The sequence below is a fragment of the Atractosteus spatula genome, chromosome 17, assembly GCF_055471065.1.
Source record: "Atractosteus spatula isolate fAtrSpa1 chromosome 17, fAtrSpa1.hap1, whole genome shotgun sequence".
NCBI lineage: Eukaryota > Metazoa > Chordata > Actinopteri > Semionotiformes > Lepisosteidae > Atractosteus > Atractosteus spatula.
The window spans coordinates 6,610,685-6,629,872 of record NC_142722.1 but is presented as its reverse complement, the minus strand read 5'-3'; the positions used below and the strand labels follow the sequence as shown (position 1 = coordinate 6,629,872).

At 42.6% G+C, this 19,188-nt stretch overlaps 1 protein-coding gene across 3 annotated transcripts; it reads left to right on the top strand.

Annotated features, from left to right (window-relative positions):
* Positions 1–689: 689 nt before the first annotated feature.
* ankle2 (ankyrin repeat and LEM domain containing 2) lies at positions 690–19,084 on the top strand. Of its 3 annotated transcripts, none has more exons than XM_088936076.1 (13): positions 690–1,109; positions 5,138–5,611; positions 6,095–6,289; positions 6,639–6,832; positions 7,639–7,827; positions 8,658–8,780; positions 8,992–9,055; positions 9,612–9,793; positions 10,003–10,109; positions 10,817–11,007; positions 12,310–13,177; positions 13,505–13,636; positions 14,338–19,084. In XM_088936076.1, exons 2-13 carry the CDS (start codon positions 5,149–5,151, stop codon positions 14,549–14,551), a joined length of 2,922 nt encoding a protein of 973 aa, XP_088792202.1. In that variant the 5' UTR covers positions 690–1,109; positions 5,138–5,148; the 3' UTR covers positions 14,552–19,084. The 3 variants fall into 3 exon arrangements, with proteins under 3 accessions (XP_088792202.1, XP_088792203.1, XP_088792204.1); XM_088936077.1 differs by having other exon boundaries at positions 690–1,312; XM_088936078.1 differs by lacking the exon at positions 690–1,109 and adding an exon at positions 2,089–2,189.
* The last annotated feature ends 104 nt before the right edge of the window (positions 19,085–19,188 follow it).

Sequence of the window (19,188 nt, the reverse complement as noted above, 5' to 3'; positions counted from 1 at the left end):
AGACAGGTTGCTTCTGTATATGGTCGACAAGTAGGTGCCACTCTTTCAAACTGCACCAAAATTTGCCTCTAGGATAATATAGGACAATTTTTTTGTAGGAAGTCCCAATCTGTGGTGAGATGTTAAAATGAGTTTTTGACTACTTGGTGATTAAAAAATCTTGTGCCACTGTTTGAAAGAGTAAGGAGAGTTATCTGCAATGTACTGGCTGAATTCTACTTTGAGTTTAAGATGAGATCACTTTATTGGCCATATACAATTTCTTGTATTAGGAATTTGTCTTTTCACATACCTCAACTTGCTCTCCATGAGACACACAGACAGAGAGAGAAGCTTCAGGTCAGAGCGCAGGATCAGGCATTTATACGGCACCCCTGGAACAGTTGAGGTTAAGGGCCTTGCTCAGGGCAATGAACCTGCAATCTAACAGCCACGGGCACAGATCCTTAGCCACAGAGCCACCGCACAGCCTGGCCTAACAAAACTTTAGACTTAATTCAACTGGAGATGTGCCTTTTCAGGCGTGTAGTAGGGATACTGATCTATAACAGCTGCCACATGTCACATAGGTGGGTGTTTCATTTCAGTGGTTGACGGTTCCCTTTCTGTACAAGAAGGATCCTTTGGGATAAAAAGCTCTATAGGAATTAACAATCACCTGATATGTCTCATTGACATTAATACTTAATGATAATGGGGAGAAAAAAAAAACAAGCACGAAGGACACAACGTTATGGTACTCTAAAAACTTATTTTATTCAGGCAGTAAGTTAGTTCACAGGCAATGCAGAGATTTTTTTGTTCAGGCGCTGCAAGGTCGCCCTGGGTCCTTTCTCTATGCATTTTGAAAGCGTCGCGGTTGTAGACTTGAGACGAGGGGGGGAGCGTGTAGCAAGTTGACAATTTAGGTGTTTTAATAATAAATAATTCATAAAATGTGTACAAGTTACATCAGTCTGTCTCATTTGAATACTTAAATGTGAAAATATATTCGCATGTTGAGGAGCTGACTTCTCTTTTGAGCTGGTCGATCACCGTGCAGTTTTATTGGGAAACGATGTTTTTTAATTTGAGTGGACAGTGTAGATAATATATTTAACACCACAGCGGTAAGTTGGCATCCGTTTTTTCTTTCAATTTTTAAGAATATTACACCACTTCATTACTACAGAAGGCACACACCACAGGCAGGCTGTGTATCTGCCGGCTACACGAGTACAGTGTTTTTTCTTAGACCGGTGAAAAACTGTTACTGTTAGACAACATTTGAGATCTGTCGAAGCAATGCTTGCGGAAGATAACCAGCAGTACAGTAAGTCTGTTCTCCGCTTATTTTTCTGAAACAGAATTAACCAATTTCGTCTGTCGGCCCACGGGCTTGTGACATTCCAGTGTGTATGAAGTCAGTGACGAGTCAGTATGTCCTCTGAGGACTGATGAACAGAATATGTAATTTTTTCTTCCTAATTTTCATTTTTCGCCCCGCTCCTCTGCCTTTTCCACCTCCATCTTCAAAATCTTGACCCCCCCCCCTTTTAGTATCGCACGCCCTTTACTGATTCGTGATCGCTGGCCTTGCGTTTTAAAAGCCGCGATTAGGCTGTTGAAATTAATACCGGGTCGTGGCAGGTGTGCTAATGTCTTGGTTTATTGGGCTTCACTGTAAACCGCGGTGTTGGTGGTACCGCAAATCAAATTCGCTTACGGTGGTCTAGAAGCTGTTAAAACGACTGAAAATCCTGAGGAGCTAGTCCAAAATTTAACCTTAACCCCACCCAAGCCTGGATGACTAGTTTTCATGGGACCATTTTTGGCCTCATGGTAATTGCCGTTACATAAAGGAGAGCTACTTACTGATTTTGTAAAAAAAAACTGCGGGAGAGATGTTTATATAGATTTGTCGGATTTACTCTATTTCAAGCCTTCTTTTTTTGTGTATTTGCGCTAGCTGTTAAAGTTATGCCGCGTCCTAAATCCCTAGTAGCCCGAATCATTTATAGCTCTCCCTGCTGCTTTGTGGAGAAACTAAGAACGCAGCTGCAGAAAAGTGCCCTCCCTTTGCCACTGAGCATGCGCCGAGTGCCATGTAAACAATGAGGCGCCCAGACTGCCTTCTCGATCGTCTGATCCTGCATTTGATCTCTCAATAAGAGAAAGGATTCCGTTATTGTGTTGTTGAATGATGGATGGTAAGTGTGCAGCTGGGAGGTGGACTGTCAGGTGTCAAAACACTGTCCGAATCTCGATAAGGTTTGCTTTCTCTCTCATTGTTAAATACGCTGTATAATCCTAGGTCGTGTTTTGCAATAAATGCCGTAGTTGAAACAAGTGTGGCAGCTTCGCGTTCTTGAATGCACTTGAAGGGACAAACTGGACTTTCGTTTGCGACGAACCTGTCTTGTTTCGGGCATCTTTCGGGTGTGTAATGGCTGGACAGTAGTGGTAATCTACACCATGTGTTGAGAACGCTGATCAATGAGCAAATGTCATTCTTGAGCAGTGTCAGGCTTGTGTGTTATCAATGATTTAGGAGAAAGTATGTATATACAATGGTTCCTCTCATTCACACTTACATAGATATAAAACCTTAAGATCTCCTTAAAAATATTGTCATTGCAAAAACATTACCGGCAATTGATTTCATTTACCACTGACTGAAATTAACGACTTGTGATTTTCTGTGGGGATGTAGATGTTTGGCATTCTGTGAACTTGATGAAATGTAGTTCCGCATTAATTTGTTACAGCAGCTTGTGAATGTTTTGTTCAAGGTGCTTTTATAAAATTTCAGTTTTAAATCTGTCATTAGAAAGATGTTATACTGCTGCTCTGTGTTAAGGCACAGGCTTGTTTTAAAATGTGTTTTAAACATAAAAACTGGGAGATGGACTGGATTCTAAAACTTTAAAAAGCACAGGGCTAAAATGCACAGTCCTGGAGTACATATTGTGCTCTTTTAAGTTGTGGTCCAGAAATCTCACATTGCTAATGAATTTAATTTTCCCTGAAAACTAAGTTGAATTCCAGGCAAGTTCAAGGCAAAAAGAATGGAAATCAGGAACTCATCACTTGGTGACTTTTTGCTATTGTTACAGCTCTGGCAGTGGCTATCTGAGGTGTGTCAGGATTTAGAGGTAATGGTCAAATACCTGGCTAGTGCTAACATTTGAAATTTTCTTGAGTGTTTCAAAACATGAAGGGAACTGAGGTGTTTGCTGAGTTTCAGGGGATCTGAAACACACTGATCAAAGGCCTCTAGTTTACCTCTTGGTTACTGTAGCTTCTGACACAAAGTAGATCAACACTACAGTCAGCTAATGCACACCATCACACAGCTTAAACTTAAAGATGCACATATCAAGACAAGTTTGGTGCAAAAGAAAATTCAGTTTGGCCCTTCAGATATTCTTGGTAGGTAAACATTAAAAGTCATATCCAGCCCAGGAAAACCGGATAAAAAGACAGGTAGAGAAGGGGACAGCAATTGTCCAGATTTGAGTGAAGTATTTGAACCTTGTTAAGAGAGCATGCCGTTCTGTTATTTTTAGGAAACTCTCATATCCTGTATAAAGAATCCCTAGGTTAAACAAGGTCTCTCCTGGTTTATGGATGCATTTTTAGACTAGGGACAATATTCTAACTTCAAAGCAGAGAGGATGTTTGCTGAGGTCAGGGGGGTCCCAGTGAGTAGAAACAATGGTAAAGTTAGCTTTGTATACCTAGAGAAGTTGTGGATTAATGATTGGCAAGGAGCAGGACACAAAACAGACTATATAAGATGACATGAAGAGCAGAGAGACAGGAGGAGAGGAAGAAGGAAAGAAACAAGGAGAGCAGGGAGAAGAGAGAGAAGTCTGGACTTGGAGCTTGAGCTCCTACTTCATGATCATCCTAACCAAACCTGACTGGAGCTGATTATTCAAACCCAATTAGAGAGAGCCTGCTATTCTGTGTTTTAGGGAACTTGGGTTTCCTGGGAAAAAGATAGGTCCGTTAGAAACGTCTTACCTGCTTAGGGTGCAATTTTATGGATAGGGATATAGGCTCCCATTTATTTTCCAGGGTGCAGAGAGAGAGATTTCACTGCAGGTTGCTTTGTATTTAGTTAGAAGGCAGCTCATCTCTTGTGTGGCCTCTGTAGGCATTAAGACTTTAGTTCTTAGTAGCAGTCTGGGATTTTCTGGGTGACCAGAACGTTAGGCCTCTGAAATGCCTTGTTTGTAAAAACTGTATATAATGTAACTTTGTGTGTATGTTTTGTGTCTTGTGTAGTTTATTGTAATAAATATTTGTTTTAACCAAGTCTGCCTGGATTATTACTGATCTCAATAAAGCTGTGCCAGAGAATAAAGAATTCACGTGCCTCCAATTATACTTGCTGCTCTGGTATATGGTTAGAAATCACGTACAAGTTGGGGGTTATGAATAGTTAATTCACTGATTGACTAAACCGCTCGGCCAATTCCTGATTTTCACCAGTTTTGTAACCTTCCATTTGGAACAATACAAGAACAGTCAAGGAAGATTCTTTGATTGGTCTGTGTTTTGTGCCAAAATTGCACTATTCAGTTTCATCCAATTTCAGTATCTAGCTTTGTGACGAACAGTTTTAGACTACTTTGGACTATAAAATACAGTATGTCACTGATCAGTATTGCTAATCATAAATGATACATAATTATTGCATATTTTGGACTTTTTGGTGTCCTGTGTGATATTGCAAATCGTGTCCCCTCGTTAATTTGCTCATTTTTAACACTGGCATGGCAAAATCGTTTTTTTTTAATACCGGATCTAATATCCTATACAAGTCATTAATGGAAAATTTGAAGTTGATTAATTCCTTTAAAGATCCAGGGTTACTTGAACCTGGCTGGTCATCTAATAAGAAAATAAATTAAGTCACTTGCATGTTTTTACTCCAGAATATTACCTTTCATAGAAAAATTATTGATAGTCTTTTATATAAATTGGTGCAGAAACGTCACACCTTTATAAGTAGTGGAAATGCAGCTGCTGCTGACTGGTCTGTATATGTCCTACAAAATTGAACTTTGATGATTTTGAGGAGGTATTTATTTCTGTCGTTGGCAGTGCCGTGTGACTCGGGTTGACCCTTGCTTGCGTTCTTCTGCAGGTAGTTAAAGCATGGAAGCGATTCTGAGCAGGCTGAAGGAGCTGAGCGACGACAAGCTTCGGGAGAGGATCATCAGCACTGGGCTGAAGTGCGGGCCCATCACTGCCACCACCAGGGCCCTGTTCGAGAAGAAGTTAGCCCGTACCCTGCTGGAGAGCCAGGGAGGGGAGGGCGAGAGCAGCGGGGCTTCGGACGCTGCCTGCAGGGGGCACTCTGCCCCTGGAGACACGCCCACAGACTCCGCCACAGACAAACGGCGGGCTGCTGGCGAGGAGGGGGACTTCGGCTATGGCGTCGGATTGAACCCCCCAGAGGAAGAAGCTCTGTCCGACAACACGGGGTCTCGGTATAGTAGCAGTGTGGACGGAGACAGATTACAGTCTGATGCACAGACCCCTTCAAAAGCACCCCAGGCGTCTCCACCTCTCTACTATGGGGTGTGTCCTGTGTGGGAGGATGTCACGGTCAGAAATGGTGCGTTGACCCTCCCTACTGTAAAACCTCCTTTCCCGGTGGTTCCTGCACGTGTATCAGGGTAGCACTGGCAGTCTTCCTTCTTTTTAAGTTTGTATTTCAGTGAGACTCGTGACAGAAACGTTTTGTTCTGCAAGAGGCTCTCTGTTGAAATGGGAGTGTTGTGGTGTTTTGTTAGTAAAATTGTATCCCTTTTGTTTATTGCATATCATACTGAAATCACCTGCATTTTATTGATCTTAATTTGTGTTTTCAGTGTTTTTTCTGAGCTCAAGTGTGTCTTTATGCATAGTGTAGTGTATACGTAAACATTTTGGCAATGGGTTTGACATACACCTTTTGCCCCTGTTGCTCTGAATTCTCCAAATGTACATGTAAATGAATTCTTGTGACCTGTGTTATGAGGATGCTGTCTGAACCGACTGGTGCTTGTTTAGCCCTTTTGGCTTTTGGGTTTTCCTAATAAAGTGTTTTCTCCCACAGACAGGGTCAATGTCTATGCAGATAAGAAGGAAGCTCTGCAGGCAGTGAAAATGATGAAAGGAGCCCGATTTAAAGCTTTCGCCAACCGAGAAGATGCTGAGAAATTTGCCAAAGGGATCTGTGATTACCTGCCATCACCCAGCAAGTCCTTGCTTTGTGTGTCTCCAGGGAAACCAGGCATGGTGTTCAGTAAAGGTGGGTGGAAGATCCTGAACACTTGTCCTGCTGCAGGATTGGTTGTCTAACATTCATGCTGGTGTTACGTCCTATTGATTTTGAAAGTGAAGATGTTCACTTTCCATAGCTGTTGTAGTCTTGTAAGCTGCTCTGCTTCATGTCTTATGTACCAGAGTGTAATTTTTTTTTTCCATTGTTGTTTATCAACCCAATTTGTTCTAAATTGCAAAACCTTTCAATAATGAGATCGGAAACTATTTGGAGTTCAGATCTGGTTTTGTATCCTGGGAACCCTGATGCATCTGAAGCTTGAGGACATGGGACATGAAAGATGGCAGAATTCTGACTGTTTTTCTTTTCCTGGCAGATGTTGCTTCTTCCCTAGAGGTGGAAACTATGAACAGAGAGCGAGCAAACAGCTATAAGAGCCCACGAACACAGGACCTTACAGCCAAGCTGAGGAAGGCGGTGGAGAAAGGGGATGAGGCCACCTTCACGGAGCTCGTCTGGAGCAATCCGCGCTATTTGATCGGTTCTGGGGACAACCCAACAGTGGTGCAGGTGAGGCGACTGCACAGTGCAGGCTGGCTGAAAGTGACGTGATTGCAACTTACAGTCAGTTGAGGATCAAAAACGGATACTCTTGTCATAGTCGATATAAAACACGCTCAACCCATTAAACAATTAATAGGCGCTAAAACTTAAAAGTGCAGAAATCAAAAGTAGAAGAAGAATCAGCAGTAGAACTCCAAACTTGAAGGTCTGCCTTGTAAATGCAGGGGGTCTTGCATTCACTTGACTCACTGTTTTTTTAAATAAAATACAATTCAAGGGGTGCTGGCTTTTTGTTACAGCCAAGTAGTCCACAGGTATGCAGCAACCCATTATATGCAATGCATACCAAATGAACATATGGAGAGTGTTAAGGAACAAGTAGTAGGTTTATTCCATGCTGAAAAAAGAAGAAAGAAAACACAACATTTTGGCCATGGAGCCTTCTTCAAGTGTGAGGATATGGAGAGTGTTGTCACCTACCACTTAAGGCTTCGCTGGTATTTCTAGATACCTTTCATTTAGGTATACCCCACCCCAGGTGATGCAGCAACAGAAATCAAGACACTTTGTGCCCTGTTTCAAGTCTTCAGTTTGCATCTGTTGCCCAGATGTAAAAAATTATTTGAAGCCCTGGTTGCAGCTTTTGAGATTCAGTACATTTCACAGTCCCGATCTCCTGTGTAGTGGGGATTTGGGTGCACAAAGGCTGCTGTACACCATCCGGGCAGCAGCGCAACCCTGGACCACAGTGTGAATTTCTCCTGTCCGGTCTTTGCCCTGCAAAACTCTGAAGTTCTCCTTCCGCTTTTCAGGAAGGATGCCGTTACAATGTCATGCATGTTGCTGCCAAAGAGAACCAGCCCAGTATTGCTCAGCTTCTACTGGACACACTGGAGAACCCTGAGTTTATGCGTCTCATGTACCCTGATGACCAAGAAGCCATGCTGCAGAAACGCATTTGCTACATTGTGGATTTGTACCTGAACACCCCTGATAAAGCAGTGAGTAGCTGAGCCGTTGCTTTTGTAGATGCCGTTGTAATGAATGACCTAGAAGAGCTGCTTCCCATCGTTTCCTCATACTCTACACTTCTAAAGAGGGAATGTGTTAAAAGTATTTAGGTTGGTTTATAATAATAATAATTATTGCTTACACTTATATAGCGCTTTTCTGGACACTCCACTCAAAGCGCTTTACAGGTAATGGGGATCCCCTCCACCACCACCAATGTGCAGCATCCATCTGGATGATGCGACGGCAGCCATAGTGCACCAGAACGCTCCCCACACACCAGCTCTCAGTGGGGAGGAGAGCAGAGTAATGTAGCCAATTCATAGAGGAGGAGTATCAGGAGGCCATGATTGGTCAATGGGAAATTTGGCCAGGACTCCGGGGTTACACCCCTACTCTTTTTGAGAAAAAGGTCTTATAACCTTATTATAGGTTATAAGAACTGAGTACACTTAGAAACATGTCACTTGGCTTGTTTATTCAGGGTATGTTTGTCAAGCATACCCTACTTTCAGTTGAATTAATGACATCTGTTTATTTTTTACTTTTATGTTTTTGAATGTGAATGCTTGAACTGATGCTGGCTGCTTTCTTCCGAGACTCTTATGTTCTGTTGTGCAGACCAGCTTTTAGGTGCTGAACCACATAATGAGGGAAAATCCTTTCAGTGGTCAGTGTTTGCTTGAAAGAAGAGATTTTTGATTTAATAAGGAGTGGAAATTGGAGCTAGGACTATGAATGATGTTTTTGTTCCCTGTAATCGTAAAAAAAACCTAAACCAAATATCAACTAATTTACATCTTTTTTTTTTTCCTCCTAGAGCTTTGAAACCCCTCTTCATTTTGCTTGCAAGTTTGGATGCCCAGAGGTGGTGAACGTACTTTGTTCTCATCCTTACACTGATAAAAATTGCAAAAACAAGTTTGACCAGAAGCCTGTTGATGTAAGTGAAGGTTTTCTGTGTGCCAAAGCAGTCATTCAGAGCCTGGGTTGTTTAAGTTTAAGTTAAAAGATTGGCCGAAGTGATCTTGGCTGCAAGTTTTTTATTGATTAAACCCGTGCTGTAGGATTCCTTAATCTGCTCTTAACAGGTCAGTTACAATTAGACCCTTGTTATTCTCGGCTGCAGTCATTTTTTTTATTTTTACTCACAGCTGATTTGCGAAAGGAAAAACAAAACCCAAGAAGTGAAACAGAAGATAAAAGACTATTTAGAAGGTAAATTGAGACATTTTCTTTGTTATGAACATTGGACTCTCCATTTTTTGTTTGACTGTCCTTTTATGTTTGCATGAAACCAATTCATTGTGTATTTTTAAATTAACACTTAAATACAATTTTAGGATGTATTTAAATAATGTATAATACCCATTATACTTACCTGTGCACCATTTTTCTTGCTAAATCTATTCTTAAAAGTTAAGAATATGGAGACATAACAGTACTCTTAGGGAAGCAATATATTATAAAAACAAAAAATACACATATCAGTTATAATTTAAAAATGTCCAAATAATACTATTATGAAAATAAGCTTTTCATCTTGACCTAAAAATGGGCACTGAATTTCTAAGATGGAGAGTTTCATGAAATTGAAAAGGATTTCCTTTGAATGTGGAGTTTAAAATCTATTTTAAATGGATATGTGCCCATCTTTTGCGCGGTTGGCGTTAATGAAACGTACCGTAGTGAACTTGTGTTTTGAAAGCTAGGTGCTACTTGAAAGAATTGCAGTCCTCCTTACTGGAATCTCTTGTCTGGCTCCCGGTTGTAGATCGCTGTTATATACCCTTGTTGAGGGCCACAGATAACTCTTCTCAGCCCGTGATCGGTGCCCCCTGGTCGCCCGAGCCGTCGGATACAGTTCACCATTCGTTTGTCTCGGACCTCACGCGAAGTCCCAGGGATCCAGTGATGGCAGTGAGGGCTTTTGCTGGTCCTCTCAGCCCATCCAAGGTAAGAGTTTGTTTTTCAATCTGCGATGCTTTTTTTCCCCCTGTTATACCCCCCCCCCCCCACACACACACATTTTTTTTAAATATATCTTTCGCTCAAGTACTAAATCAGCTTAACACAGGGGATTGGTACAGCAGCTCTGTTCTGTCTGTAATATACATGAAACATTGAGCTGTTTCGGGATTAATCCCCGGGTTCCCCTCTTTCAGGCCGAGGAGTTCCGCAAAGTGTGGAAGACCCCCCCTCGTGAAAGGGCAGGGCACTTCCACCACATCCTAAAATCCGATCCGGATCGGGGGGCTGAGAGAGTTGGGAGGTGAGGATCCTGGCTGAGCCATCTCTTTTAAGATTGCACGTCCCCCAAACTCAAGGAAGGGGGTTCGTTATGTTGAGTGTCGACTTTGAAAGTTGTGGCAGTTGTCCCTTTGGGAGCAGTTGAAATGCACGAAGGTTTATTTTCTTCCAGGTAAGACTTAGAGGACAACTACAATGCTATTTTTATATTTTGGGGTTTAAATTTCAATGTATGCACAACGTCATATTCTGCTGTTCAGAACCAGGCAAACAAACTTGTGGTGAGGTGAACAGGCCCCATTACACTGTAAACAAGCAGACTTCTGAATACATCTCTTTTAATCCAATAGAAATAGTTTTGCAGACAAATACTACTTGCTAACTCTGCATGCAGATCATGTTGAAACAATTCTGAAACATCTGCTGCACAACCGGTACTTATTCGCTCTACATCGCAGTACATTAGTCATTACAGTGACTAGTGAGCAGGAAGGGCCGCTTCTTGTCACAATTCGCACAAACTGCCTGTGGCTAGACGTTATGTGAAAATATGGCACCTTTGCTGTATTTTCACAAGGCTCACAAGGCTTTTTGTTATGGAGATTTAATAACCGGTCTGAGAAATTGGGACTGCAAATACCCTTTAGGCTTCAATCATTGGCCCATAGAGATTGAAAGAGGCTGTATCAGTCATTCATTTGTTTGTTGCCTGTGATTTTTCACTTGCAGGGATCTGGCTCGTGAAATGGGCCATCCCTGGGCTGAACATTGGGAGTTCCTCGGCTGCTTCGTTGATCTTTCTTCTGCAGAGGGGCTTCGAAAGCTGGAGGAGCATTTAAGCAAGAAAGATTTAAGTGACAAGGTCCAGGAAGCAGCTGGAGAAAATGAAACCAGCAACAGATTTAAAACACCGTCTCCAGGTAATATGCAAAATATAGTTTTTCTTTATTAGATTTTCCCATCTTGTGATTTTTTTTATAAGCTAAATCTTAAACACATTAGAAGATAAGAGGTTACAGGTGAGTGGAGAACATGTGGCCTATCTTGCTCTTTCCGTGTTTGTAACATTGACAAAGGTCTCATCCTGTTGTTTCCTGAAGCATCTCGGGGAACTGGCTTCAATATCATGGCTCGTGGTTTTGGCCCAGGTTTGGATGTTGAATGAAAAATGACAGTGCTTTTGTCAGTTATAAATCTGAAATGCAAGAGCATCCTGGTGTGGAGATGCCAGAGTATCAGCTTAATTTTTCTTTTCCTTCTTTTGTCTCCACACTGGCTTTGTTTATGCCGATGGCACAGAGTAACATCCATAAAATTGTTGTTTGTGATATTATACGGAGCATAAAAAAAAACCATAACACTCCATGCACTTGTTTTTTTTAGAGAAAAAAAAAGAATACAGATTTTGAATATTGATCAAATGGTTTAGGCTTCATTTTGATTACTTGATCATTCACGAGTGACTGTGATACGCTGGTTGTGATACACTATGTGTGTTGCATGAGCACCAAATCACCTCATTAGTGAGAGGGTAGGTTGGGCACAGGTGATGGGGGTTTGACCGGTTCAGTGTTACTGATGGATGTTAGTGGGTGTGGTACAGGCATGAAGAACTCTACACTTATTGTTGTATACAACCTTCAATGGAGAGGTCCAAGTGTGAATTTTTTTTTGAAGGTTTAGACTAGTTAGAACACAGGTGTCCTCATGCCAAATATATCCTTCTCAGCCAGCTTGAGTCTCATTGAACGCTTCTGGGATGGGCTGGGAGGATGGGCTGGGATGGGCTAGCTTCAGTTGAAGTGGGACAAAGCCCCATCCTGCCACCTGCAAAGCTTGTGTCACAGATCCCCAGGTTTTCTTACTTTTAGTAGTAGCCACACACACTAGTCTCTGACTTTCACAGTAGACCCTCTGCTGATGGCAAATGCTACCAAGCATAATTAATATATACCTGTGTTATGTCTGATCAGCATCTAGTACAGTAAATATTTTCTTCCTGATAACAGTTACAAGTGATACATTTCTTTTGATGCTCAGACTCTTTTAGTTCAACCACAGATGGACTGAACTTTTGACTTCAGCGTTTTGATTTTCTGACTGCGCGGCTTAGCCGACCTTGTAAAGGCTGTAGCAGAGGAGGGCTCCTTGCGAGGCGTAGACTCGGAAACGCCAGCTGCCGTTTCTGAAATGCTCCCTTTCTGTTTGTGCGTGTTTGACAGGCAAGCCCAAGAAGTTTTGCAACTCCATCTCAGTCGGCGCCTTCCTTGACGAAGACGACGACATAAGTTTAGAGGAGATGAAGAACCGGCAAAACGCGGCCTTGACGAGCATCTCGGCGGTGAGCGCCATGGAAGGCCTGAAAGGAGCAGTGGGGGGCCTGGAGTGCCGCATCCTGCCGATGAAGCTCGGCGCCGACCTCATCGAAACCGCGGCCGAGGAGGACCGGCAGCGTCAGGGGAAGGGGCTCATCGCGGCGAGCAAGAACGGCTTCTGCTCTTCGGTGAGCGGCGACAAAGCTCAGAACGGGGAGAGACCGCCGCACGGCTCCTCGGGCGGCCTCCTGTCCCCCGTCTCCAACCTGCTGGTGGAGTTTGAGCGGATGAGCCTGCGGGATGGCGCCGAGAACGAGCCGCGGCGGCCCGAGAGGGGCAGAGGCGCCGGGCCGCGGCCCTGGGAGGGCGGGGACTCCGGCGGGCCCCCCGAGCCCGGCCCGGGGCCGAGCCGTCCCCCTTTCTCCGCGAGGGAGGAGCCCGCGTTCGGGAAGGGAGGCGTCGAGACGAGGGACGGCGGCTTCTGGAAGGCCTGCGAGAGCAGCGAGGCGGACGGGGAGGCGGACGACAAGTCCAGCTCGAGCTCCGACGAGTGGGTCACGGCAGACGAAAGCCTGGAGCCCCCGAGCCAACGGACATTGAGCGCAGGAGCTTCCGCACGAGGTCGCTGTGCCCGATCCAAGTCCTGGGACCACGGGGGCAGAGATCTAAACAGCTCGGGCTCGAGCAGCTCCTCTTATAAATCGATAGAGAACTCTCAAGAAGACTTTATATTAAGTATTCCATCCAATGTTAAAAAAGGCCTTTTCATCGAAGGGTAAGTTAATGCAATATTAGAAAATCAAACCACCGTGTGTGTTATAATACAGTAATAATTATATAAATAAAATAATAATTAATAATTATATTCGGGTCTTATCTAAAGTTAACACTTCTGTTCCTGTTAAATGTCGTCCTTGCTGGAAAAACAGGATGACTCTTTTTTTCCAGGGGAGCAAATCAGGATCAAGAAGGTGGGATAAGAATGAATTAATGTTGCAAAATCGAAAAAACAATATCTGATTTTTAATGTACATTCTTAAAGACAAAAGGTCTAGCCTGCTTTTCAACATCATCTGACCGGAGAGCGTTTGGTGTCTTACAGTGAATTCCCAACAAAACTGGACAGAGATGTTCTGCTTGCAATAGGAGACATTGAGATCGACCCGCAGAAGTATCCCAGCATTCACAAGTGGAAGAACACAATCAACACACACTCTTCCTCTGAAATGCAAAGGTTGGTAGAAAGGTCCATCCCTGTAAAAGCATTTTCTTTCACAACGCCTGCACATGTGAATGAATCACATGACTACTGCGGCATGGATTAAGCTTGTTCCTACCTTAAAGTGACCAGCACTACCTGACATAGGTGCAGTTGGCATCCATCCTGCCTTGAACCTAAAAAGTGAAATGTGCACCTTTATTTTATTTTCACCTCTTGAGTTGTGGGGGTCAGCCATGGTCCTCAAGGTCACCCTCAAATCATCAGTTTTTACATTTGGACTACTTTCGGTATAACCTCTCAAACGAGTGATTTGCTGATTTGTGTAGCTTAATAAACATTCGAAAGAGGAATACCAGCACCTCATAGTTCTCAACGACATTCCTGACTTAACTGAACGCATAGTTTGCTACGCTGATCAAAATCTATCATATGTTCCAAGTCTTTTCAGTTTAATAACTTAAAGGTGGCCTTAATGAAGTCACCTGGATTGACCTTAATGACAATTGCAAGACTGTAGCTCTCCAGGACCAGGGTGGGGATCCCCTGATCTAGCTTCAAAACACGCGATTAGGTGACTAGCTCAGCCGGGTTATGCAAAATACTTGTAGTGATCTGTGCTGGAAATATTACCGGAGGTTATTTTCAATCACCTATATGTATATACTGTGTGTCTCGTTATACACATGCTGTATGTCCCGCCCTTTGTGCTGCAGCTGGCCAAGCCCAGTTACATCCAGGGGACGCCCCAGGATTCAGACGTACACCCCAGCTTCCCCCAGCTGCACCCTGCTCTCCACTCCAGGCAGGTTCAGCCCGGCCCGGCCCGGGACCGCCCCCGACATCACCAGCCCCGGACGCTACAGTCCTGCACACGCCAGCTGCATCCAGCGTCTGCGCCTCTGGCACATCAGCGAGCCTCCCGTCTAATCTTCCCCGCCCGTCCAGCGCCCGAGAAACACAGATTTTAAAAAACCAAACAGCCCCACGCTGTTTATCCAGCTAGACCACAACTCATCTAGTTTACAAAAAATATGCACAACTGTCTTGAGGATTTGATTTCTTTTCTACACGTTTGGTTCATGATGCTCAGCACATTGGGTTGTGATGTAAGTTTCAGATGTAAAGCAGGTTTACTTTGTAAAGTATGTATGGGTGTGGGCTTTGATTAAAATAATAATAAAGCCTGTTGTATTATAGTTGGCGATAGAGATTTATGTCAGTTTTGAAGGAATATACTAACAGCTGCCATCTCTATATTGTAATTAAAGACCACCTTGCAGAATGTGTGGGAGCAGGTCACGTAAGTAAAAAAAGGTTTCGAGAAATCCATTCATTGAATTGTCGTCTATCAGACTTTCTATATTATTATTGCCATTTCAGTAGCACAAAACTCTTTTCTGCTTAGAAAATTGCACTGTTCGACTCGGCTCCAGTTTGTTGTCCAACTTTATTGATTTCAGGAATTGCCTTATTTTTCTTGAATAAGGGACCAGCTTCCTCCCGGAATCTTATCGTGGCCAAGTGGTCTGTGAAATGTAACCAAAGTTCACATGACCCAAGCCTTTTCATTTACCCGTGGTGTTTGTCAATTGCTCGTTTTCCAAATGTAGGTTTAAAGTTCATCTTGACAAAACCTGTGTAACGCCAGTACAGAATTCTTCCATCTCTACTGTTGGTTTCATTCTCTGTACAGATGTGGAGATTTTTGTTGTTGTCACTTTGCTGTATTTTGTTTGGTCAAGGGCCTAATGAGAAATAAAATGCAATCGCTTCAATTCACCTGTCAAGGGAGTTAGGAATAGTTTTTGAGCCATAGGAAAAAAAGAGAAGTCTGGGCGTAGCACTGATTTGTTTTTCCTGATCATAGAAACCGTCGTGTTCAAAGAGCATGCCGAGATAAAAGCGGAGCATGCTGAGACTGGAAAGGTTCAGTTGGATAGATGGGAAATGTAAACTACGCAGTAGTTGAGCAGTGAAATCTGAACCAGTGGACACAAATGGAAATAATGTGGAAAAAGCATTTTAAACTGAGAACAGGAGGCACTTTGTTTTCCCCAAAGGGTGGTAGGAGTGTGCAACAAGCTACCCAGCCATGTTGTTGAAACCCATACTCTGTCTTCTTTCTAAAAACAGCTGGATGGGATCCTTGGATCAGTTAACTACTAACCACTAAATCAGCTTGTTGGGCTGAATGCCCTCCTGTGGTTTGAAACCATTTAAGCAGGGGTACGCTTTTTGCAGAGCCTGGTCATCTCAATGAGCAATCAATCAATCCGAAACAGGAGAAACTGACATATTTACAGTGGAGACTGATCATGCAGACGTTGCGTTTAAAAATAATGGTTTAGTCCTAGACTGCCTCAGTAGTGATGATTATGATAATATGGCCTTATTCCAGTTGATCTGCTTTCAGATTGCAGGCCAGTTGGGTGCTGTTCAATGGCTCGAATGGAAACCTGTTTCTTTTGGGATATGGATTACGTAGCCTGACCAGGATAAGGGTATTGTGATTACTGATGTTGAGCCTGAACTCGCAAAATAACACACAACTTATTTACATTCTCTGTTTCACTTTTTTTATTCATTTTTTTTCAGAAATCTAAAAACGATGTATTGTACTTAGAAAATGATAATTGCCTTGTTTATCCATAAAGGGAGGTGCATTTGGCCATGGTTAGTGCTGTGAATTACAATTTTTTTTATACTGTCTAGTGGTAGACATGACACTTTGTGTCAATGTGTGTGTGAAAAGTACAAATACGTCTGGACCCTTTGGATGCGTTAGGGGGATTCTCAGTTACGGGTGCCAGCCCTCCCTGGGTACGATTAGACTGCTCTGTGAGATGTGATTTTGTAGTTGATTGTAAGAAGAGTACAGTAATTCTCTTTTGTATCATTTGTATTGGAGGGGGGAATTGCAGTGAGAGATTATGTAACGATCACATGACGTTTGACCTACATTTTTAGTGTTAGAAAATGTTCCAAATCATTCTGTGCTTGAGTTGTGATGTTCCAAAACGGAAATCGTTTTCCCAGTCATGTGATCATGTGGACACTATAGATTTCAGATGAGGTGTCTTTAGACTCATGTAGAGGAAGCTTATCGTGATTGTAAGGGGTTTCGCCTTTCCCAATTTTGAAGCTGCTCATGTTTGGAGTCGAGCAGCTTCATTCTAGGCAGGTAAACGACAAGCTATTACATTTGTGATACCAACTGCAGACCTGACCTGAGTGTTCAAAATCTATTCAAGATCATCTTCTTATGAATGGGTTCACACTTGGCAGATTTTATCAGAAACCCAAGGTTTTTTTTAAGGTAGCACCTGAAAGGTTGCTCCGATCATTTGTATCCCTGAAACGGGTCATAGTAAGTCATTTGTTAAACAAAATGCTTCTGCTGGCTAATTAACTCCAAACGTTTTAATTATAGTTGTGGTTCCAGCCATATGAGTTTTTCTGAAAGATATGAAAATGGGTTTCTTGCACATACCAGAATGGCCAACTGACTGCTGTTTGTTTTTCTTTGCTGTTGTGATCTGTAACATCCTGTTTAAAACCTGGCTAGCCAGTGAACTCCAGAATTTGTCTCCTTGCAATTCGCATACAGTTGATATCTGATGCTCTGCTGTCCCTGTGTAAACTAAAATAATTTGAACGTAGCAGATTTGACAGACAACCAAAGCTGCTTCCGATTTACACCTCACAAGTTGCTACAATAACAGGTCGTCAGCTAAGGCAAAATGTAGCCTCTTATGCAAACCACTCCTGGTCCAGATTTGTTGGGTATCTTTCTAATGCATATATTGTTAACAAATTACAAAATGAAGTTCCTGCATGAACTTCGATGGTACTCTCACCACCAGTTTGAAAAATAAATTTAAACTACTATTATCTTGGTGACCACTGTACCAATATAATGTCCTGGTAATGGCCAGTGGAGCCTTCTGAAATAAAACATTATACATAGAAGAGGAAGAGTGAGACAGAAAGGTCAGGTTTTTTTATTTTTAGATGCTTGGCTGCCCCTAGATTTGTACTGCACTACAAAGTCAGGATTTTCTTGTACTTTTATGGTAGCCACATTGTTAGAATCCAAATAAGATATTATGTACAACTATGTTGTTCAGTTTCGATCTTCGGAGGGAGGGGCATCCCGTATGGCTGTCTTGTTGACCAAAAACTGACAAGGCTGAGGCAAAACATGCGCTTTTGAAATTGCTCATTCTGGATAGTCTAGCTTGCTAAATGCTTGGCTTTTGTCTAGAAGATGGGAGCTGTATGCATTTTTCCAGGCTGTCACTGGGACACTGAAAAGCTTTATCTGAGAGAGAGACCTGTCTGCCATCATAATGCCCTGAGACCTTTATTGTATTGCATTTAGGGTGTGCCCTGAATTGGTAAGATTATATCTTAAAAGGGACGTGCACAGTGGTTAGCCTTGCTGCCTTGCAGGGCTGGGGCCCTGGGTTCAATTCCAGTTTGCGTGGTCTCTCTGTGTTCGTGTGGGTTTGCTCCAGGTGCTCCGGTTTCCTCCTGCAGTACAAAGACAGACTTTGGCTTCTGGGAAAATTGGTCCTGCTGCGTGTGTGTTTGTAGCCTATAATGGACTGGCATCCCATCCAGGGTGCATCCTGCCTCGTGCCTGTTTCTTGCCGGGATAGGCTCCGGCTCCCCTGAAACCCGGAATTCTGGAGTGGTCCAAAAATGGATGGATGGGTTCCCCCTGAGCGTTAACGTGTTCAGAAGGTCAGTGTGGCCAAATCTGCAGCAGTGTGTATAATATTGAAAGATGGTCACAGCCAGAAAAAAGCAACAAAACGTACGTAATAGAGGACGGTTCATTTCTACCTGTTGGAATTTCAAACGTTGTTTTATAAACATTTTATTGTGGGATCAGACTTTCGCGAATGTGAGGGAAATGTGTAATCCATTCACGTTTCTTTTTAATATTAATAAATAATATGTTTCAAGCTGCACATCTTTTCTTTAAGCTTTTTAGTGCCTTTTATGAAACTTGTCTTATAACAGTGTGAGAATGTGGCACTGAGTTCACTTCTGTGTTTTGCTTGAAGAAGAAAAAGGTAGCCCAACTTGAAAATTACACATTACAACAGTAGCATTGGTATATGCAGTGTGTGAATACCTCCTAAATACGATTGTAAAAAGTTTACAGATTAGTATATAGGATGTAATGCCAGCCTTACTTTATTATTAAAGCTTAGTAGTGCCAACTGTGTGGTACGTTGGGAGTTGCTGTAAAAATGTTCAGACTTCTTTTCTTTTGTCCTGGCTTTCCCAGTGCATGTGTTTCTAGTCCTATTTTATTACTGTATATGTCAGAGGAAGGTATTTGGTGTACTACTGAAAAAAAAATAAAAGTGCACATTGTTGTTTCCTTGCAGTTTATCCCCCAATACTGCACAACTTTTTTTCATAAAATAAATTTATGCTGTTTCATTTTGATATGGCCTGTTCTCTCTCATTACAGATTCCCCCCTTTATGGATTTAATTGCACTCATGCAACACAATACCTTGTGCCACTTTGCCTTTATGAGACAGTATT

Coding starts and splice junctions, on each gene's coding strand:
- ankle2 (XM_088936076.1), top strand. CDS start 5,149: ATGGAAGCGATTCTGAGCAGGCTGAAGGAGCTGAGCGACGACAAGCTT. Junction 7,828..8,657: donor TGAACACCCCTGATAAAGCA/GTGAGTAGCTGA, acceptor TTTTCCTCCTAG/AGCTTTGAAACCCCTCTTCA. Junction 8,781..8,991: donor TTGACCAGAAGCCTGTTGAT/GTAAGTGAAGGT, acceptor TTTTACTCACAG/CTGATTTGCGAAAGGAAAAA.